This window comes from Mus caroli, unplaced genomic scaffold, assembly GCF_978045245.1.
Source record: "Mus caroli unplaced genomic scaffold, Mus_caroli_1 scaffold_16, whole genome shotgun sequence".
Lineage (NCBI taxonomy): Eukaryota > Metazoa > Chordata > Mammalia > Rodentia > Muridae > Mus > Mus caroli.
This window is the reverse complement of record NW_028227271.1, coordinates 70,360,261-70,384,000: the sequence shown is the minus strand read 5'-3', so window position 1 is coordinate 70,384,000 and position 23,740 is coordinate 70,360,261. Positions and strand designations below refer to the sequence as shown.

Here is a 23,740-nt window from a genome sequence, read left to right as displayed (position 1 = left end):
CCATGCCCTTTGTAGCACACACGTCGTCCTCTAGGCGCCAGATGCCTGTACTCCACTGCTGCTGCTGCTCTTGGTGGTCATCTCGTGGTACTGGCATCTCCAAAACACTGTATGATCCCTTCAGTCCTGGGCCTTCAATTGCAACTGAAGCTGCACCTTCACCAATGGCCTTCCATGGCCTCTCACAGTGCCGAGCCTCAGCCGCTCTGCGCAACCACTTCATGTCTTCAAAACCAGCACCACCTGGGTGGCCCTTACATATTACCAAGTCCCGCTGCAGCAGGAGTACAACCTTGCCTATCTCTGAAACGCAGCCTCTTTGTGCTTTCAGAAAATACTTCCCAGAAGATGTCACCTCAATGATGCTGGTCTCTTCTTAATCACCGCTAATTTCTTAGCTCCAGCTAACCAGCATCAATAGTCCCAGTAATGCAAAGTTTTTGCTTTAGTAGTTCTGGTATCTTGTTAACCACAGCTGATTCTTCAGCCCCAGCTAACCAGAACTACAAAATCTTCACAATCAATACAACAATGGCCCTGAAAAGAGTCTTTAATTTTCCCTCTGAAATTTCACAAGCCAGACCTCCATCTTCTGCACTGTTCTCAACATTATCTTCAAGCTCCTACACAACATCTGACAGAGCTCTTAACAACGAATGGATCTTCAAGCCCAAAGTTCCAAAGTCCTTTCACAGTCCTCCCCAAAACGTGGTCAGGTTGTCACAGGAATACCCCACTAATTCTGCTGGTACCAATTTGTCTTAGTCAGTGTTTCTATTCCTGCACAAACATCATGACCAAGAAGCAGTTGGGGAGGAAAGGGTTTATTCAGCTTACATTTCCACATTGCTGTTCATCACTGAAAGAAGTCAGGTCTGGAACTCAAGCAGGTCAGGGAGCAGGAGCTGATGCAGAGGCCATGGAGGGTTGTTTTTTACTGGCTTGCTTCCCCTGGCTTGCTCAGCCTGCTCTCCTATAGAACCCAGGACAACCAGCCCAGAGATGGCATCACCCACAAGGGTCCTTTCCCCCTTGATCACTAATTGAGAAAATGCCTTACAGTTGGATCTCATGAAGGCATTTCCTCAACTGATAACTCCAGCTGTGTCAAGTTGACACAAAACTAGCCAGTACAGGTACTTAAATCCCTTATACTATAAAATGTTACTTTATTTGTAATATCTATCACATATATCCTCCCATACTTTTAGTTGTGTCTAAATTATTTATAGTATTAATAATACATGCTATATAAATAGTTTTCATACTGTATTATTCTGACCAAATGTAATGCTGACCAAAAAAGTCTGTGCTTGTGTACAGGAGCATTTTATTCCATGTATTTCCAAATGAAGTTGGTTGAAATGGTAGATGGAAAACTCACAAGTGTATAAGGCTGATTCTATTTGCAAGTTCCTCATAGATAGGAAAAACATTTTAATGCCATCTATTCAGTTCATTCAAGCTATACTATTGTTTATTTGTATTATTAATATCTTGTAATTAAAACGTAACCTGTAACTTTTTTTTTTCTTTTTCTTTTTTTTTTTTTTTTTTTGGTTTTTCGAGACAGGGTTTCTCTCTGTAGCCCTAGCTGTCCTGGAACTCACTCTGTAGACCAGGCTGGCCTCGAATTCAGAAATCTGCCTGCCTCTGCCTCCTGAGTGCTGGGATTAAAGGCATGCACCACCACTGCCTGGAATAACCTATAACTTAAAGATGGTATACAGTAATGAGTGAATAGCTAATCTCAGTAAGTAACTAAATGAGTGACTACAGTATATGTATAACCAGATATTTAAGGCTGGGTGTGGTGGTGCACACCTATAATTCAAGTGTGTCGATACTATAATTCCAGCACTTCAGAGGAAGAGGCAGGAGGCTTAGGAATTTGAGGTTATCCTCTGCTATATTTGAGGTCAGCTTAGGGTAAAGGAGAGCTTATCTCAATAAAGCAACAGCACCAAAACCCTACTATATTGTTAATGTTGTTTCTTTTCTGGAGACATCTATCTAAATACAGAAATCATGTGGAGTTTTTGGCGCGCTTTTGAAAGGAGAATATAAAATTAGCAGTAAGGAGTTGGAAGACTGTTCCAGAATTTATGTATCTTGTGTTGGTATTTTTATCTTTATTGAATTGTTAAGCATATGCAATCTGAGGGTTTTTTTTTTTCCACCTTGCTTTGACCAAATACTCCCTGCTTTATACAATTGATTCATTGATTAGTAGTACATAGGGTATCAGCAATATATCTTATGCAATCAAACCACTATTTGGTACATAATTTTCCTTTGGAAAGTGATGGTGGATTGTAATTTCATTATTCCTAGAGCAGTATATTACAGTATTCTATTTCTACTATAATATAGGACACATTTTGTGTAAGAGCATAGTGTGGTTTCGGGGCCAAGCAAACCTTCCATTTTAACTTTACTTACTAAATTTAACATGACACGGTAGAACCTATTCTACCTTTGTTTTTTCGTATCTAAAATGGGGTAATACCTTCTGTATTTTTAAAGAATAAATTAGAAGCTGGGCAGTGTTGGCGCATGTCTTTAATCCCAGCACTTGGGAGGCAGATGCAGGCAGATTTCTGAGTTCGAGGCCAGCCTGATCTACAGAGTGAGTTCCAGGACAGCCAGGGCTACGCAGAGAAACCCTGTCTTGGGGGGGAGGGGGGAGAATAAATTAGAAAATTACTGTAACTAGCATAAAGTAACCAACCACTCAGTTATAACCTCTCATTGCTACCTTAATACACTGGTTTTTTAATCAAACTGAAATATCTTAGTTGTCAGTTTCATACATTTCATTATGTATTTTACTGGCTCCTACCTTTTCAAAAACAAGTAATACTCTATTTTACTATTTCAGTCAAAGAAAAATAAGAAGAAATCAAAGTCAGATGCTAAAGCAGTGCAAAACAGTTCACGCCATGATGGAAAGGAAGTTGATGAAGGTATTTGAGCAAGGGAAAGGCCTATAGAAAATATTTAAGTTTTTAAACTGAGGTGTGTGGTATAAAAGCTCCATTGTTTCACTTAATCTTGTATGTAGCACTTTTTAATTGCCATAAATTTTATCATAAAGATCTGTGATGTTATTAAGAAACACTTTGGTTATCTAAATCATTTAAGCATCTAATAGTGCTTATTTATTCTTTAAATTTATGTTTGCTCAATATTGTGAGCAATTGAGAGGCCATTCATCTTGTCTTTGTTTCCTATAAATATGGTTTGGAGTTTCCCATTTTTCTTAAATATACCATTCCTAAAAGGCTATGTGCAAAATTCTTGAATAAGCCATTTATTATCATACCCTAAACTCATGTATCAGGAGCATATAACTCTCCTGTCACTTCTACCCAACAGGATAAAAAGATAAGAGACAATTCTTTTCTGTCACTTTTTCTTAACTGTAGTTGACACATTTTGTTAGAAACAAAACTAGAATAAAAATAGTTTTTTTCCCTAGTATAACATGAGATTAGGATAAATTCTTAGGGTAAATTAATATAATCAGCACTCTTGGTTTTTAGCTTAATATCTAAATTTATTATATCTGTCCCACCCTATTTTTTTCCCCTCAAAACTACAACTTTTTTGTCTTCCCTACTGAATAACATCTTTCTTCTCGGGCTATGTCAGGAGCCTGGGAAACTAAAATTAGTCACAGAGAGAAACGACAACAGCGTAAACGTGATAAAGTGCTGACTGATTCTGGTTCATTGGATTCAACTATCCCTGGGATAGAAAATATCATCACAGTTACCACCGAGCAACTTACAACTGCATCATTTCCTGTTGGTTCCAAGAAGAATAAAGGTATATTAGTGGAACATAAGAGTGGTACATCAAATCAAACTCCTTTAAGCCAGATGTACAAAATATGTCACAATCTTTTTGAACTGCTAACTTTGTGCTGATATACCCTTCTTCATGAGAGTTTTGTGAACCACATCCTGGTTTACCATGTAACAGCAGTGTTGTTAATATTGCCTAATGAATGGCTTATTAAATTAAAATTTGCCTTTCTGCCTTGAGTCACATTAGAGAATGTTGTTGCTTCTTTTCCTTGTGTGTGTTGCTTTGCCCCAATCCTCTTACATCTCCATTTCTTACAGTGGATAAAACATTGATTAAATGGAATATTTATCACCATTCTGCATGTTGGGCACTTTCATTCCAAGATGAAACAAGCATGTTCTGGTTAGTGCAGGTTCTGTCTATCCACCCCAGTTTTTTGTTTTGTTTCTGGCAATTCTATAGGTATTAATAAAGCTAAACCAGAATTTCAAAGATGATTGAGCCAATGTCCTTCCTACCAAGTACTCAGATGCGTAAGCAATCCAATATTGATAGCTACTTCATGGGAGCACTAGTTTATTTCCTTTGTCTTTTGTTAGTGACCTCCCTTTTTTCTATCCCTTAGTTGTTAGCAGATCACCTTCTTAACTTTGTTTTTTGTTTGTTTGTTTTGTTTTGCCTGCTGACTTAACTGAAATTGTTGCCATAGTACAGTAATGAACTTTCCTTATTCATTCTGCTGTCATATATTACCAATGCTTTGAGTGTTTTTGTTGGTGACTCTTACTGATCTGGGCATGCCTGCCTTGCTTGCACTTTGTGTTTCATGGGATTTGAATTTGGTTTGGTTTTGGTACATTGTGATAATTGTGCTTATTTTGTGCCAGAGAATTGGAATTTTTATGTTAAAACATAAATTCTCACTTTTTAACCATATTTCCTATGTTATAATCCCAAATGTGGCAACAGTTTTCTTAAATTGGTGTGCTTGCTTCTGGGATTATTGAAAAGGCAGCTCATGTTAAGATGAGGCAAAGTTGAATCCAATTTCAGAGCTCAATGTTTCAGTTCCTACCTAAAAGAACCTTCAGAATTCAGAAGCATTGCAGAATAATGGTCCCTTAGTTGTATTTTGGCAATTTTCTAGGATTTGGCATTTTAATTGATAAAGACTCAATTCCCTGTGAACATGTGAAATATGTTGTAAAATCACTTTTTCCAATGTCAAAACTGGCACTTGAAGGAGCAATTTATTATAGATCACAATTGTATGTTCCGCTTGATTTAATGTGCACAGTGGCCTGTTTAGTATTAAATAAATTTTATTTCTATTTCGACCCAGGTGATTCTCATCTAAATGTTCAAGTTAGCAACTTTAAGTCTGGAAAAGGAGATTCTACACTGCAGGGTGAGAGAAATTACATGACACTTAACCTGAAGGCCAATCAAAATAGAAACTTGGCTACGTGTGTCTTTCCTTATATGATGTTAAAGGAAAGAAAAGGGATTAAAGTTATTTTTAATTTCTTAATTAATATGATCATAGTCCAGAGAATTTGAAAAATGGAAAAGGAAGATCATTCATACTCAGAGTTTGGTATGTTGTAGCTCCCCCCCCCCACACACACACACACATGTGTATGTGTATATATATATATATATAAACATTCAGTAGTAATTTATGTACAGTTTTGCTTCTTGCATCATTTAATCCAAGTGAGAAGGATCTTTGTTGGACATGAATGTAATATGGGCATGTTTGGGATAAAAGACTATCCTGTATCTTAAGAAAATGTAGTTTTATAAATTTTAATGGCTTATCAAATATGTTATAATGAATATAGTTTAAGGTTATTGAGTGCTTCACAAACAAAATTAACTTAATTCGCTCATTCTTCATCACTGCAGGAAGAGCAGTATACCAGCCTAAAAGTAAAAGTGTCACAGGAAAAGTGTCACCTTCTCATTTTGTGCTTGTTCTTTTTTGTTTGTTTGTTTTAAGATTTATTTACTTTATTTATGTGAGCACACTGCCACTGTCTTCAGACACACCAGAAGAGGGCATTGGATCCCATTACAGATGGTTATGAGCCACCATGTGGTTGCTGGGAATTGAACTTAAGGACCTCTGGAAGAGTTAGTGCTCTTAACCACTGAGCCATCTCTCCATCCCTTTGTGCTTGGTCTTAACACCATTGCTTGCTCCATGCCCTCATGCCTCATGTCTCAATTCTGGCTACCCATCTTGGAATCAATCTCTCTCTCCCTCTCTCTCTCTCTCTCTCTCTCTCTCTCTCTCTCTCACACACACACACAAACACACACACACACACACAAACACATACACACACACACTCAAAGCCTGGATTCTATCCTTGAGGTCCTGACATTCATTTGGTCTTGGCTGATGCCATAGAGTCTCTTTAAATTTCTCATTTGGTTCTAATGTGCAGTCATTATACGTAATATAATATACAAAATTATATCTAAGGAAAGAACATGTAACTAAGGAGAAGTCTTCATTTTCATAGTGGGTGAGTATTCAGAGTATACTAGATATGTGTTTTCAGTTAGTCATTTTGCTATTGAGAACATCACTAGTATGCATGTTCTGTTGACTTTTAAATTAAGGAATCTATTAGCCAGGCATTGTGGTGCATGCTTGTAATCCCAGCATATCGAGGGAGAGGTAGGAGAACCATGAGACTAATGTAAGCTACATAGTGAGACCCTATCTCAGAAACAAACTTTAAAATTATGAAAGAACTTCATAGCTTACCTTCTTATACTCAGGCTACTTAAAGAACACTAAGAGGGAAGGAAAAAGTACTAAGTACTGATTACAGAATTACCCCATTTTTAACAAGAAACCATATATCTGTTTTTAATCTTTATTTTCTTTTAAGTTTCTTCAAGGTTGAATGAAAATCTTACTGTCAATGGAGGAGGCTGGAGTGAAAAGTCTGTAAAACTCTCCTCACAATTGAGTGAGGAGAAGTGGAACTCTGTCCCACCTGCTTCTGCAGGCAAGAGGAAAACAGAGCCATCGGCTTGGACTCAAGACACTGGTGATACTAATGCAAATGGGAAAGACTGGGGAAGGAATTGGAGTGATCGCTCAATATTTTCTGGCATTGGTAAGAACTTTTAGAAAAAAAATTAATTTATTTAAAATTGGTAATGTGATACAGCTTGAATTTTTTAGGAATTGTGAAGGAAAGCAAGCCATTAATAGAAATAATCCTAAACTGGGCATGTTAGTAGTGCACATTCCTGCAATCCCAGGCTGGAGGATCGGGAGGTTAGCCTCAGTCCCAAATGAGTTAGAGAATAACTTGGGCTACAGGAGATACTGTGAGAGAGAGACAGACAGACACACACACACACACACACACACACACACACACACACACACACACAAAGAAATACTAGTCTTGCCATGCAGAAGTAATGGTGATAATTAACTTATCTTAGATTCTTTGCACAGAATAGAGCCACTAACATGACTAACATCCTTTACTTTCTGTGTAGTGCTTTCACATTCTTGATCACATTTGCTCATCAGTAGAGCTAACTAATAGACTTGTGTGATATTGATATATATTTTTTTAAAGGTTTATGTATTTGTTTATTTATGAGTACACTGTACCTGACTTCAGACACACCAGAAGAGGGTGATGGTCATGAGTCACTATGTGGTTGCTGGGAATTGAACTCGGGACCTCTAGAAGAGAAGTCAGTGTGCTCTTAACCACTAAGCCATCTCTCCAGCCCATAATTGTATATTCTTAGTGATATCATAAATGTAATGTGTGAGTAGACATAATAGATTTTAGCAGTTTGAATCTAAATAAAAATAGTAAATAAAAGTACTAGAGAAGTTTATAGCATCCATTTTATAGCCTATATATACATGCCTGTTATAATTATTTTTCCCTAGATTTTAATGGTAAAAATTAGTACCTGAGTAGTTTGTTTCTACTGAAAGGCATTGATCTAAGCAATGTGTGCTTATTATACATTATAGAAAAAGAAATCTTTATTAAATATGGAAAATTACAAATAAGTAAGGGGAAACATATTATCATACCACCTAGTGACAGCTGCAGTCAGTTTTTGTATTTGTTTTTCTTCCTCCACTGTGTATAATTTTTGGTTTTTAAAATAAACTAAATTGAATATGCATTTTTATGTTTCTTTTTCCCCATCCCCAAATTGATTAGAAAGGTCTTACCTATTCTTATAAGCATGCTTACTTAGTGGCTCTATGTGCTGTATCATTTAAATATAATATTGTTACTTACCTATTTATACCTAGGTTTGTAGCACTCTGTATCTGACCTTAAAAACTATTTTAGGTAATGTTACATTTAGTGTGTTTTTTTAGGATAGATTCTTGGGAATAACTGGGGTTAAAGAGATATGAATGTATTTAGTGTATTTTCATTTATTCTCATACTTTCATCTTCAGTGTAAGTGACCATTTATCGTATTCTTACTTACCAAGGTTGAACTTTTTTTTTCTTAGTCTTCTGTTTTGATAAGCAAAAAAATACATAAATTATTTTTTGTTGACTTTTAAATCACTGATGCAAGTTAGGTTTTTTTCCCATGAATTAATTGATCATTTCTGCATCTTTCACCAGTTACCTATTCATGTTCTTTGCTGTTTGTCTAGTGGCCTTATGCTTCTTTTTTGGCTTTTTAAATTTGAATTTAAAAAAAAAAAAGCCGGGCGTGGTGGCACACGCCTTTAATCCCAGCACTTGGGTGGGCAGAGGCAGGGGGATTTCTGAGTTCGAGGCTAGCCAGGGCTACACAGAGAAACCCTGTCTCAAAACAAACAAACAAACAAAAAAGAATTATATAATTCCCCATATAGTAAATAATTTTTTATTTTATTTTTCGGGAGTTTTGTTTTTATTTTGTCAGAGTCACTATGTAGCCCTAGCTAGCCTAGAAAACTGTTTACAAAGCTGGCTTGGAACTCATGGACAGTTCAGTCTGCCTTCTAAATGTTGGAAATGAGAGTTGTGAGCTACCATGCCATACTTTGAACATGCAGTCTTTTTCTGTTGTAGTTACGGCAGATATTTTTAATACCTTAGTTTAATTTGGGTAGTATTGAATACAAGGAAGTGCTTAGTTTGTGAGGGAAAACAAAACAAAACACCCACAATGTCTTCCTTAGCTTTCCATCCTTTTTAAAAGACTAATCTCTCAACAAGCAAATTGTGATTCATTCACTAATTCTGTTTCAAGTTGCTCTCCTCACCTGTAATGTCCAAAAACTATCTAGAAAAACAAAAATCTTGTCTACAAAGATAATCTCTAAATTCCTACCATCGTTTTCAACAGAAAGAACAAAATTGCCATACTAAAAGTATCCTTTCATATTTAGTAAAAGAAATGATCAGGTTTATGGAATAATGTTAGGAATACTGACCTTGTAATATATTTCTAGTTTACTTATAGAAGCTTTATAGTTTTACTATTAGAGCATGGATTTAGGTAGTGTTTGGTTAGTATTGTTACAGATAAAATTAGGCAGCAAATTAGATAGATGGGCTTTCCTAGCTGGATTTAAAATTTATTGAAATTGAAAGAGAACTGTATTAAGTTTATGATGGGTCATTGAGGAGGTGTGTATGCTGCCATGCTGAGTAACAAGCCACCTTAAAAAAATGCATGCTTGGTGGCTTGTCATTGTGTGGGCATCATGGCATGTACTTACACACTAAGAACCTAGGCTGTCACTAGGTCAGAAAGTCTCTAGTGCTACACGCTTATGTAGCCTACTATTACAAAGTGTCATTCTGTTTTCAGAAAAATACTTTGAAAATATTAAAAGATAGCATGGTGTAGTAAATACGAATAGACTAGTTCAGACAGACCTGCTAGGAGTGTGTTGGGCATTTAGTTATATAGCCTGATGAACCTCATATTTAAGTAATTGTGAGAATTGATTGTAATGAATGTCAGGCACCAAGTTGGTGCCTAGTGTAAAGTACCTGCTTAAATTATGATAGAAATGATTGTATAGTGGAACGAGTAGGCTTGGAAACAGTTAGACCTAAGCAGTTTTCTAAGTATTGCAAATCATTTTGCTAGCTCTAAAATGACCTAGCAGGGTTGCTCTAAGGATTAGAACTCAGTGTATAAAAGAGCCATCCACATAGTAGACACTCAGTAAATAATAGCTATTGCTAGAATATTAGTTCTCATTTTTTAAGATAATCTTTAAATATTGCTATCATAGTTTTAAATCTGTACATCTTTCAAGTTCTTTGCAAATTGAAGGTTGCAAGTGACGTTTTTTATTTTGCCAGCTGCTTGGTCTAGTGTGGCTAGGGGAGTGAGTGCCTCTCAACAGAACTCTGCTTCTTTTGCATCTCTCACACTTAACTCTGCTGTCTCTGGTATGTGAAAAACAGTCTTTCCTTCAGTTAACCAAAACATTTTTGTTTGATTTTAGTACTTATTATTTAGAAAATTGATTAACATCATATATTGCTATCAACATAATTAATATATGTAATAGCAAAGGTCTTTTTAAGTTGTAGGGGGCATCTAAGTCCTTATATGCCAGTGATATGGATTCTGTGGTCTACCACTGGCAATTTATTAGTATAAATACACCTGGAAGACCTTCCCTTTAGGTTAGGACAGTAGTTCTTAATCTTCCTAATGCTATGACCCTTTAATACAGTTCATGTTGTGATGACCCCCAACTATAACATTATTTTCATTGCTACTTCATATAACTAATTTTATTACTGTTATGAATCATGATGTAAATATCTGTGTTTTCTGATGGTCTGTGAAAGGGATCATGACCTACAGATTGAGAACTGCTGGGTTAGGACATGCTTAGTACACTCTACCAAACTTTAAGTTGAATTTGGCATATTTCTATTCACTTTTACTTGTTATGAATTTATAAATAAGCCTCTCTTTGACACATACACAGTAGCTATTTTAAGAACCTGTTGATTCAGTATATACACTATAAACTGTCAATCCAGCATCACTTAAATGGATAGGTCTTTTATTAATCAACAGAAGCTACATATTTTATCAAATATATAAGTAGGGAGGCACTTTGATTTATACTACTTGATTCACAAAGCTTCCTGGACTTCCTTTACTAATGATGTCATTTCATGATGTCTGGAACATGTTTGCCTAGAAGCAAATAGTAAATAGTTTAGGTTTTGTGGGCCACACTGTCACTGCCACAACTATCAACTCAGCTCTCCCATGATAACAAGAAAGCAGTTAGAGATCAAAGACAAATAAGTATATTGACTTAAAAACACTATTCATTTGACCTTTTCTTCAGCCATTTAAAAAATAGGAAATTTTCTTTGGTTAATGGGCCAATTATGGTTGGAGTTGACCTACAAGATGCAGTTTAACTCCTCGTCTTGTTGACCATATTTCATTTCCAGAAGAGCAAGTTCATTATTTCCTTCATTTTATGACTATGCGGCACATACATTCAGAGAAAGCAGTAGGAGCTACTGAAGTAATGAGGTTATATTTATGCAACTTGAGTGGCTGATATGCTAAATATTAACCACATTTGTAGGGTGATGTGCTTAATTTAACATTAAAATATATTACCATTTTGAGTATATAATTAGTGAAATATCAGCAATCCGTCTACATAACTAAGTGGAAATGTAAAAACTAAGACTATGAGGTAATGAAGTGATTGTTAGTTTTATTTATTCTAACCAGGAACCTGTATTTCTTAAGTTTTTCCTGTCAGTGGCTCTGAATCCAAGTGACTATCAGAGTCACCTAAGGACTCTTTAATGCGCATGAAATTTGGATTCAAAAGGTAGCATGTATATGTGTGTCTCTGTGCACCTGATAGAATGCTAATTTGCATTCTAAAATTAATTTGTAGCCGTAGCGCAATTGGTTTTGACCTTACATTCATGGACTTTTATGCCCCAAAACTATTTTCAGATTTTTGCATAAAAAGTTCTGGACATTGGGCCACCACTGCTTTCATCTGGTTCTTAAGAAACCTTGTAACCCCTCCCCCTCATCCTTTTTCCAACAACTAAACTTAGAAAATAATATTCTCTTCTTTTCAGTGCATCTGAACATAACTCTAAACTTCCAGCAACTCTTGTTTCTCTGACTTTTCTCTGTCTCACCTCTCTGGTTTAATTCTCTTTCTTTAACTTTCTGTGGCCTAAAAGTTGAGCTAACTCAGACATCTCCTAATCGCCTTTTCTGAGTCCCGAGGCATCTAGCAATGAGATTTTTTCTTTTACTGCTTTATCTTTTAAGAAGACAAATGGAACTTTTTTTTTCGACATTTTAATTTGCAGACGACAAGTCAGATTCTAATTGTTGTGAAGTGGTGGTGGTGGTGTTCAGATCTAGTTATATTATACTCAATTTAAAATTGCCCTCAATTTTACTTTTGCTTTTCATTTAACTCTTTTGTTATGTCTAAATTTTCTTTTAGGAAAAATAGGAAATAGAGTCCATGTGAAAAGTTTAGAACTTTTGTTGTGAAACATCCTTAGGAAGTTCCATTTTTAATTTTATTGCATTCGTTTTTCATTTAAGGATCTACTGCTGAGCCAGTTTCTCAGTCTACCACTTCTGATTATCAGTGGGATGTTAGCCGTAATCAACCTTATATCGATGATGAATGGTCTGGGTTAAGTATGTCCTTTTAAATTTTTTCAGTTACTTCTCTCTCAGAATTTTCTTTTTAGCACCCTGAATTCATGCTTTATGTCTTATTTTAATCCTAATTTACCCCTTTTATAGGTCATAGTAATATAATTTAACAGCAACTGTATATATACTACTTGGAACTTGACTCTGAATACTTATGGAACTAAAACTGACTTTCTGTAATGACTAAGGCAGTGTTAGTTTTATTAGTTCTGTAGGACTAATTTTTTGGTTTCTTTTCTGTTTTAAATAAATAGTTTTATTTTGCTGGTTTTAGTATAAAAGAAGAAATAGACAATAGCTATGGCTTTGAATTAATTGTGATATATGCACATTTTTGTGCTAATTGACAACCATAGCCCAATTTCCAATAGAAACATATGTTTAAAAGAAAGAATTTTTAAAAAGGAGGGAGAGTTGTGTATGTGTGTAACCTGGGCATTGTGGCACCCCATTGTGCCAGGAAGCGAAGGCAAGGCTGATTGATCTCTGTGAGTTAAAAGGCAGTCTGATTTATGTAGGAGTTCCAGTCTGACAAGAATACAAGATCCTGTCTCAAAATAAAAGTTAAAATAAGAAGAAGAAAATTGTCTCCATATTAAAAAAGCTTACTATCTTCATTTAAAATTGCGAACTTATAAGGTTTGCCCACCTCCCAGAACTCCAAATTTCAGAATTCATTCTTTCCTCTGAATTTGTATGTCACATTCTTTCCTACCTTGCATATATTCTGTCATTTTGCTCTCTATTTTAGAAAAGAAAGTATAGATTTAATGTTTTATGTAAAAGGTTTTAAATAATTTTTTAAAATTATCTTCTGGATGTTATTTCTTTCTTTGACTTTTTTTTTTAAATGGGTTTTGTTTTTGAGTTGAAACCTCCTGAAAGAAAAACTTGGTAATTCTTATATATGTGTATAGTGCTTGGGGGCCGGGTAGGGGGGATCTAACTAAATGACCCTTGCTAGTCTAGAACTCATGGTGATCCATCTTCCTACTATGCTTCCCAAGTATTGGAATTAAAGGCAGGCACCACAGTCCCAGCTATTGCATGCAGTTCTTTGTAGAATGTTTAGTGTACTGTTTGACAAAAGTAATGATTTAGTAGTAGTAATGGTGATGAAAGTAAGCACAAATCATCTGCCCAGGACTGGTCCCAGATTTCTGCATCTCACTTAATACTTCAAACAGGTGTATTAAGTAGATGCAGTTTTTCCTAACACTTTTCAGATAAAGGAATTGAAGCCAAAAAAAAAAAAAGTTTAACTTTCTACAGGCTAGTTAAATGGAAAAGAAATTTAAGCCTTGCTGGTCTTGTCTTATACCACTTGTTTTCATTAACACCTGCTTGTTACAGTCACAGTGAAAATAACAATCACAAGACATACATGTAGACAAAATGCCACAACACATAAAAATATATAAATGGAAAAAATAAAATAAAAATAATCATCATGAAGGCAAGCTTGTAACACAGTGAATGAAGCAGAGCCCTTAAAGATTGAAATGGGGTTAGAAAGATGATTAGAGAGGCCCATCTCCAAAGATGAGATCAAGACTGACTGACTCTGTGTGTGTCTTGGGGGAAGAGGTGCACACCTTTAATCCCAGCATTTTGGAGGCAGAGGCAGGAAGATCTTTGAGTTCAAAGCTAGCCTGGTCTACCAAGTGAGTTCTAGGACAGCCAAGACTACCATGAGAAATCCTGTCCTGAAAAACAAAAAAGACTTGTTTTGCTGTGTTGTGTTGATGTTTCTCACTTTGTTGCCCAGTTGGCATCAAATTCTCAATCCTTGAGTTCTGGAATAACAGGTGTGTACCACGATTCCCAACTAAGAGTACTTGCTTGGAAAGTTTAGTTTTAATCCTGGATTTAGAATAGAGTATCTGTCGGGCAGTAGTGGTGCATGCCTTTAAACCCAGCACTTGGGAGGCAGAGGCAGGTGGATTTCTGACTTCGAGGCCAGCCTGGTCTACAGAGTGAGTTCCAGGACAGCCAGGGCTACACAGGGAAATTCTATCTTGGAAAAAAAAAAAACAAAAAATAAAAGTATCTATATAGAACAAATAGTTTATTCTGCATACTTTGAATAGTTTTGAGAAAACTTTAAATTATAGTGGTGTATAAGGATGCAAAAGCATGGGTTTTCAAGACAGAATAATCTATGCTGCTTTAGGAAAAAATAACTGTGTCTACAGTAATCACAGGGAGTGATTACAGGAGAGCACCAGTAAAGGATCTGGGCTGCTGAGCGTTAATGAGAACACCGCACAAGCAGCCGCAGGTTTCCTGCTGGACATTTTTACCTTACCCGTACAAAACTTTTAAATATGAAAAACCATCCTTGGCTGCTAAAGAAATAGTTTGAAAAAGAAAGAAAAACTACATATAAAAGTGTAAGATTGGTAAGATTCTAGATACTTAAAAAAGTGTGGTCTGGGAAGATAGTTTAGAGGATAAGGGTTCTTGCCTCTAAGCCTTACTACAACCTGAGTTTAAGCCTCAAAATCCACATTATAGCAAAGAACCAATTCCTACAAGTTGTCCTCTCATTTCCACATACATAAACATGAATATACAAAAAATGAATTACTAAATAAACAATCTTATTGGGAGGGGTTGGTCCTGGTGGGTCTAAAGAAGTGGCTCAGGGGCTAAGAACATTTGCTGCTCATATAGGAGACTTGAGTTCAGTCACAGCACACACAAAATGGCTCACAGCTATCTGAAATCTAGCTCCATGGGATCTGATACCCTATTCTGGCCCCCATGGGCATGGCACACATGCATAGACATAAAATAAAAATACAGAAAAATGTTGGATGGTGGTAGTACGCACCTTCTGTCCCAGCACTCAGGAGGCAGAGTCAGGCAACATCTAACATCGAGGCCAGCCTGGTGTATAAAATGAATTCCAGGACAGCCAGGGCTACACAGAGAAATCCTGTCTGACTCAAAAAATATGGTTTTGTTTTTTTTTTTTTGTTTTTGTTTTTTTTTTTTTTTTGAAAGCTAAGTGTGGAGGTAAATGAGTGAAATCTGAGTAGTTGGGAGGTAGAAGCCCTTGGAAGGAAGAGACAGGATCAGGGATTCAAAAATCTTTTCTAGATTATAGTCAGTATCAAGTTCAGGGCCAACCTGAACAAGATATTATTCTAAGAAAATTTTATACTTAATATATAAGAATGCCTTCTTTATGTTGTCTGCGCTATATTGGCAGTGTTCTATGTCCACAATTTCTTTTTTAACTTATTTTCTCTGAATTTTATTTTGGTGTATGTATATCATCTTTATTGTGTTTTTTTTTAACTCACTGAATTATTATACTCATTAATTATTACTCCTGATTTATAGAATGAAATACAAAGTATCTTATAGTTGGTTTTAATATCAGCTTGCCACAAATTAGAATCAACAGTCTTCTAATTGTAGGACAACACTTAGTCCATAGGGTAGGGTGCTTTAATAGTCCGAATCTGGTGCCAGAAGCCTGGAATGTTCCTGGAGAGTCTCTGATCTCTAGTCTGAGATGAAAGCTTGGAAACATGGGGTCTGCTGTGAGCGAATGTTGGAGCAGCAGCAGCGGGACAAGTTAACTTGATGACAAAGGAAGGTCAAGTGAGCAAAAAGCTATTCAATGGAGTATTGATACTGTGTTTAAACACTGGAGAGTGTCTTTCAAACATAGCTGTGTTTTACTAAATCATAAAACTTACTGTTTACAAGAGTTCTGTTAAAAATAGTTGTTCCCCAGATTGAGGCTAACAATGCTATACTTGAACCTAAAACATTCCACAAGAGTAAATGAAGAGAGAAATTCCTTACCCATATATATATATATATATTATAGCTTTTTTAAAAGGCATTGGCAGACTGTTTAAAAAAAAAATAGTGGTAGGGAAATTATCCTGTTTAATAATCCCAGAGGCAGAAGTATTTTGAGTTTAAGGCTAGCCTGGTCTACAGAGAAAGTTCCAGAACAGACAGGGCTGTTACACAGTCAAGGGTGGGGAGTGGGGTAGGCTATACAGTATGACTATGTTTAAGAAAACTGTTCAAGAAGTTCATTAGTGATGGGGATAAAGCTCATTGATAAGAGTGCTTGCCTAGCCTGCACAAAGCCCTGTCCTACAAAAACAGACAAAAACTACATAGTTTGTTAACACAGTAAACCTTTGAATCTTGAGCATTGTCATTGGAAAATCTCTGGGTAGTATTTGGATTTGGGTTATTAAGCTGTTAAGTAGCTTTTGTTTGATCACAGTTAATGAAAAAATTAATCCTCCACTCAATAAACAAAAAATAGCGTAGGATTTTATGTAGTCACCACAGATTTATGCTTCTGTTAATGTTTTTACAGAAACTGAACCAGAGAGTGCAGTTATTTCCCAGGCTTGAAAGCTATCTTTTCTATGCCTTTTAAAAAGTAATTCACTAAATATTAAATTAGATTTTTATTTCTTCCCACACACTCTATAATATCCATTGAGGAAATGTGTCATATGTTAGTAGTATGCTGTATATTTAGTTGTCTGAACTCTACTTGATAGTCTCTTTTCTAGAAATCAGTCTTAGAGATGAGACTAATGGATAAAGTTACCAAATATATTAGAGGTGGGATGTAACTATAATGGGCAAGGCCCTGGAATGAATTCCTAGCATTTAAAATAAAGAGCAAGGTGTATCTCATAGACATTTCTCAGAAATCCACCAGTTTTAATTATAAATGCCTAATGTCATCATTGATACTAAAAACAATAGCTGCCATTTGATGATTGTTTATTATATTGCTATGAACTACTGCTTTAAGTGTATCTTATATCATCTTGTTAGCATTCCTTGAAGTTTATTTAGAGCTCCTTAATATTAAGAAACTTAGCCAGGGTGCTATAGAGATGGCTAAGCAATTAAGAGCATAGGTTGCTCTTCTAGAGGACCCAGGTTCAATTCCCAGCACTCACATGGCAGCTCAAAACTGTCTGTAACTCCAGTTCTATCAGATCTAACATCTTCACATAGACACACATGCAAGCAAAACACCAATGCACCTAAAAGCAAATCAGGAGGCAGTGTGTAGGAGGACTAAACCAGGCTTGATGGTGCACTTGAGGCAGACACAGGCAGATGTCTGAGTTCTAGAACATCTAGGGCTTCACAGGGAAACCCTGTCTTGAAAAGAAAAGGAGGAAAAATTAAGCAGTGTTGTGTCACATTGATAAAGGGTTATTAATGAACATTTGTTTGACAATGAGGCCCTGTTCTTAACTTCTATATTAGTACTCTAAAGTACTGACTGAATATTCATCAGCTCATAATACATGATGATCCATTTTGAGATGGAAGAAAAGTCTGTCTTTTGTAGCACCCTTCATTCACCCTTGTAATCACTTGTTGCACATTTTCTTGAACAATAAGCTCTGCTTACTTTGGGTCTTCCCACTCTTCTATTTTCACGGTCCCCTGTGGTAAAAATATGTCATTCTTTTATTATGTTTACATATCTCCACTGAATAGTTAGACTGTTAGCTGCATGTGAGAATGGCTTCTGCACATGTCTTAAAACTCTTGGACCAACTTAACTCTGGTTCTACTACATAGTTAGAGCTTACTAAGGAACTTCTTCATGAGGAGAGGAAATTGGCAATATTTACTATTAATGTGTGTCTTCTTCACATAAGTTTGGGAGCATACTATGCAGAATCTTTTGGTTTTGTTTGTTCGTTTGTTTGTTCATTTCCCTGTGAGCATTCTCTCAGCTCATTCTTTGGTTTTCTCGATGTGTATTAAAGCTTTTGTGAAGATCTATGAGTATCTCTCCTATGAACAAAAAGTTTACCTGGGAAAATTAAAATAGCAAAAAGTAACAATAAGCATAAAATAGGCACATGTGCCTCCTTGTTGCTAAAATGTGTGTTCAAGTCATGTTTAGCATTATCCTAGGAACAGATCAGTCGAACGCTGTAGAAATACCAGAAGCAATAGAGTGCATGTGAAAAAACCTTAGTATTTGGTATTAGTAGCATTAAAAAATGGTGAGAAATTGATAGATTCCTTATAGTTAAACAATGCTAGGAAGATTTATTGACCACTTTGAAGTAAAGTATAATCTCTGTCATCTTAAATAAAACTTGGCTGTAATTGGATACTATAAGAATGTATGTGAGAGTGAATGGTTTGCAGAGAAAGAGGGAAGAGTTAACTTAGCCAAAGAGAAGCAAAGGCTTGTGCTCCCCTCTAGCATAGACCAGTGATAGTTTCCTAAGTAAAATGGCAATGCCTCCAGAGACTGGGATTCAGAATGCTAGGATAAACATATATTTAAGACTGTGGTGACGAAAACCCTGCGGGTGGCGCGGATACTTTTAGAATCATGAGATAAGAGGCATTTGAGCCAGGCGGTGGTGGCGCACGCCTTTAATCCCAGCACTTGGGAGGCAGAGGCGGGCGGATTTCTGAGTTCAAGGCCAGCCTGGTCTACAGAGTGAGTTCAAGGACAGCCAGGGCTACATAGAGAAACCCTGTCTGGAAAAACCAAAAAAACAAAACAAAACAAAAAAGAGGCATTTGAATCATCTGAAAATGTTAGGAGGCTAGAAGTATTAGAAAAGAAAGGAAAGGAAAGGAAAGGAAAAAGGAAAAAGGAAAAAAGAGCTTACATAGTCTGTCATGATTTGGTAAACCTGAAGAGCCTGATCTTGAAAAACTTACAAGGATGGGACAAGTGTATTATGAGGGTATATAATTTTGGTACTATTATTAAATAAAGCTTAGTTCTGTACCCTAAAAAATAAATTGGTATAAAAATATGGCCAGGTTAAAAATAGACAGAGGAAAAAGTGAAGATTAAGAAGACTGACAAAGGAGAGTAACATTAATAACTAATAAATATGTTTTGTGGTATGTCTAAAAATTCCACTAAATCTTGTGCTTAGCAACATTTGGACAATGTTTTCGCTTTTTCCTAGCTCTTAAAAAATGCTCAGGGAAAAGAATAATAGTTTAAAACTACAGCTTAATTCCATATAAAGAACTTTTAGTGTTTGGATTTTAGCTTTTGGCAAAATGACAGATAACTAATTCAAATTATTATTTTTTAGATGGTTTGTCTTCTGCTGATCCTAGCTCAGACTGGAATGCACCAGCAGAGGAGTGGGGGAACTGGGTAGATGAAGACAGAGCTTCACTTCTGAAGTCCCAGGAACCTATTTCTAATGATCAAAAGGTAAATACTTGTTAAAGAGACTAAGGAGAATTCTAGGGCACAGAGGCAGGCACTATTGAGTCTCAGGAAGGAGGTGGTATTGAACACCATAAGAAACAGAGTGGTTAGACCTAAAGATTGTCCGTGTACTTACTTCTTGTAATTTAGAGCATTTTCATTACAAAGTTTGGAATCAGGGTTGAGGGTATAGCTCTGTGGAAGAGCATGTGCTGAGCATGTACAAGGCCCTGAGTTCAGTCCTCAGTATCAAAAAAGATTAAGAGAATCCTGGACCTAAAGCCATATTTCGTAAAGTTCAGAAGTTAAGAGATTATTATTATTAGAGTTTGGAGAGGTGGCTCAAGGGTTAAGAATACTGGCTACTCTTAGGACTGGATTTGATTCCCAACACCCACATGGTGGCCTACAACCATCTGTAATTCCAGTCCCAAGGTATCCAATGCCTCAGATAGAGCAATGCTGCACAAACAGGCAAAATACCCATCCATACACATAAATAATTTTCTTAAAAAGAAGTATTAGCAAACAAGGTTCAGGAGGAAAAGTAGATAGAACTGGAGGAGAGGCAGTGGGTGACAGTAAAACACAGTATGAGGAAGGATGGGGTAAAACACAGTATGAGGAAGGATGGGGGGTGAGGGTAGAGATTTTAATGCAGATGTGGCAGACTAGCTACCAAAGAGCCATAGAGTCTAAGGAAGCCCTGTGTTCTGCAGGTAAGTTTAGACAATATAAAATTGAAATTTGCTTGTATAAACATATGTGGAAAGGGCTGAAGAGATGACCATACAAGCATGAGCATCTGAGTTGCTAAATGCCCAGAACTCACATGAAGCCACACCTGGTAGCACATACCTTTTAATCCTTGTGGTCCTTCACTAAGATGGGAGGTGGAGACGAGAATCCTAGGAATTACTGAGCCACATAGGCTGGTATACGTGACATTAAACATTAAAAAGATTCTGTCTTAAGATGGGAGACAAGGACTCTTTGACCCCCATACATGCTACAAATGGGCCTACGGTCATACAAACACAGATGTGCAGACATCTGTCTGTATACACACACCAGGAAGGAAAAACTGTAGACCTTGAGATAGGCTATAATTTACTGTCCACTGCATTATTATATGTAAGCAAATAAAGTCAAGAATAAAGTTTGAGATCTAGAGAGTGGTGTGGATGTGTGTGTGCAGCTCAGCTGCTCAGTGGTAGATCCCTTGCTTAGTTTGTATGCAAAGCCTTGCATTTAATCCTTAACACTGCAAAGAAAAGAAAAAAGAATTCCACCAGACACTATTGCATATGCCAGCAAGATTTAGCTGACAGGACCCTCATACAGCTATCTCTTGAGAGGCTATACCAATGCCTAGCAAATACAGAAGTGGATGCTCACAGTCATCTATTGGATGGAACACAGGGCTCCCAATGAAAGTGCTAGAGAAAGTACCCAAGGAGCTGAAGGGGTCTGCAGCTCTACAGGAGGAACAACAATATGAACTAATCAGTACCCATCAGAACTGTGTCTCTAGTTGCATATGTAGCAGAGGATGGCCTGGTTGGGCCCAGGAAGTGGGAGTGTGTGGGTTGGGGAGCAGGGCAAGGGGAGGGTTATAGGGGACTTTTGGGATAGCATTTGAAGTGTAAATGAAGAAAATATCTAATTAAAAAAAAGAAAAAGGAATTAAAGCTGTATTCAACAAAGTATGAATAGACACTTGGAAATGAATTAATCAGTAAGCAAGAGCTGAGTGATATTGTATAGTTCTATAAAATTTTATGTCTGTATAAATCTCTAGAAAAAAATGAATGTACACAAAAATTCAAGGTAGTGGTCCTCTCTTAGGACCTAGAGTTTGAGAGTTGTTGGTAATGTTGATTGAGGGGCCTCATCTAGCCCAAGCTGGCCTTAAAGTCTTGATCCTCCTGTTCTCATCCACTGAGGTTTTTTTCCAAGTTTTTATTGATTCTTTGAATTTCATATCATGTACCCAAGTCCCACTCGTATCTGCCCTCCAGCTTTGCAACCTACCCCCCCTCCAAAAGAAAGTTGTTTTTTAAAGAGCATAGAAAATATCTTGTCATGGAAGCATATAGTTTTATCTGTCTACAGTGTACCTCTCTGTCCACACATTTTCACTTGCAAATGTTCAGTGAGTAATTGGTCTGGTTCTAGATCTCTGGCTTCTGTGACATCAATATTGGATCCTCACCAGGACTTCTTCCAGTTAACCTGTGGTTTTCCTGTGTCATGGCGATCCTGTAGCTTTGGATCAGCACAACCTCCCCTTTCATGAGCTCCAGCAGTTCACAGATGATAGAGACTTTGGGGTGGGCCAACTCAAAAGCCCTTGATCTGAACCTGTGTGGTAGCTGAGGTAGTCAGTGTATTGGCTCTCCCACATTGGCACCACCAAGGTGAGTGCCTCAGCTTTGCCTGGATAGCCTACCCGTTGTAGGAGGCAATGGAAACTCTCCGTCTCCCATCTGCACCCATGCCTCTAGAGCCAACTCCACTGTGTTGCCCAGGTAGGTGTTGCCCAGCCAGCTCTCCTGATTACTACAGAGGACAAGGAGCCAGGAGGGCATCATCCCAGTTCCCAGAGCCCACTCTGCCTCATCGTTAGGGGCAGCTCTACAGGCAAGGTGCAGGGCCCACTCTCCCAAGTGCTAGAGCTGTTGAGGGCCAGAGCCAGTGAGTTTTTAAAAGTTTTATTAAATTTTTGTTAATTAGCTTATTCTAATTTATATTTTTGAAGATAAAGAGCAAACATAGTGACTGAAATTATTTCACAATTGTTCTGAATAATATAAGCTTAACCAGTTGGATTTACTTTAGTATTTTATTTCTAACATCAGGTTTCAGATGATGATAAAGAAAAAGGGGAGGGAGCTCTTCCAACTGGAAAATCTAAAAAGAAAAAGAAGAAAAAGAAGAAGCAAGGTGAAGATAACTCTCACACACAGGTATTGTACCTGAACAATGAGCATTCGTTATGATGCACCCACTGTCGGTGGTGTGAAAGGTGATATGTAGGCCCTAAGATATATAGAGTTGAACTAAAGTATGTGAACAACCTATAAAAACGAGTGAGTGTTTGGCCTGCATGTATGTATGTGTACCATATGAGTCCTAGTACCCATCAGATCCTCTGGAACTGAAGTTATGGATGGTTGTAAACCACCAGGTGGATGGTAGTCGAACCCAATTCCAGTACAAAAGCAGCAGTGATCCTGGCCACTGCCCTCTCAAGTGAGTTCTTAAAATAGGAAAGTTTGAATTTTGAAATTTTAGACATGTTAGAGATATCTAGATATTAGATACATTAACATGTTAATATAATACATTATATTATTATAATAAAAATTGAGTCACCCTAAAAAATGTTTCAATGATTTATGCCTTTAAAACTAAATAAAATTAGACATGTATTTTTTATTATGAAATGGTGAGATGGGGAAGGCAGCACAAGGTCACACATGACAAAACAAATCCCAGAGCTGCCTTTTTAGCTTCACCAGCATATAGATGGGACAGACATGGGCCACTTCCATTTTCCTTTCTACCTACCCTCTAATCCTCCTCTCCAGTGTTAACATTCCCCAAGAGCATTGTACCTATTTCCTGCCTCCAAACCAGGCTACTTTTCATACAGTTAACAACCATGACCTTCCATATACTTCAGAAGTGGTCAAGGATAATACAGCTCCATTGTTTTCCACACGCCACTTGATTGTGAAGTACAGGTGCTTCAAGTGTCTCCTAAGCCACTATGATCCTCCAAGACAATAGAAAACAGAAGCCTTGGGAGATGAAGGGTAGAATTTTGGACTCACTGGTCTTGAAGAAACCTGATCCGTGTACTTTAATCTTCATGCCCTGAGTACTTCCTGTACCCCTAACTCCTCTGTCGTCTCTGACTTCCTAGAGGACCATTTCAAGTTCATCAGAAAATAGGAAGTTGGGAGATGGCTCATTTGCTGAAAGACCTACTCCACA

The 23,740-nt window shown here is 37.0% G+C and overlaps 1 protein-coding gene across 7 annotated transcripts in view; it reads left to right on the top strand.

The window, feature by feature from the left end:
* Mtdh (metadherin) overlaps window positions 1–23,740 on the top strand; it is a 62,866-nt gene that overhangs the window by 30,880 nt on the left and 8,246 nt on the right. For 2 of the 7 annotated variants that reach the window (XM_029469659.2, XM_021183136.3), the window contains exons 3-10: window positions 2,882–2,966; window positions 3,655–3,831; window positions 5,156–5,221; window positions 6,720–6,950; window positions 10,143–10,232; window positions 12,406–12,504; window positions 19,617–19,741; window positions 22,600–22,707. In XM_029469659.2, the coding sequence (XP_029325519.1) occupies window positions 2,882–2,966; window positions 3,655–3,831; window positions 5,156–5,221; window positions 6,720–6,950; window positions 10,143–10,232; window positions 12,406–12,504; window positions 19,617–19,741; window positions 22,600–22,707 (981 nt within the window). The remainder of the gene's footprint in view (window positions 1–2,881; window positions 2,967–3,654; window positions 3,832–5,155; window positions 5,222–6,719; window positions 6,951–10,142; window positions 10,233–12,405; window positions 12,505–19,616; window positions 19,742–22,599; window positions 22,708–23,740) is intronic. The other 5 variants (XM_029469657.2, XM_021183137.3, XM_029469658.2 and 2 more) reach the window with 5 other exon arrangements.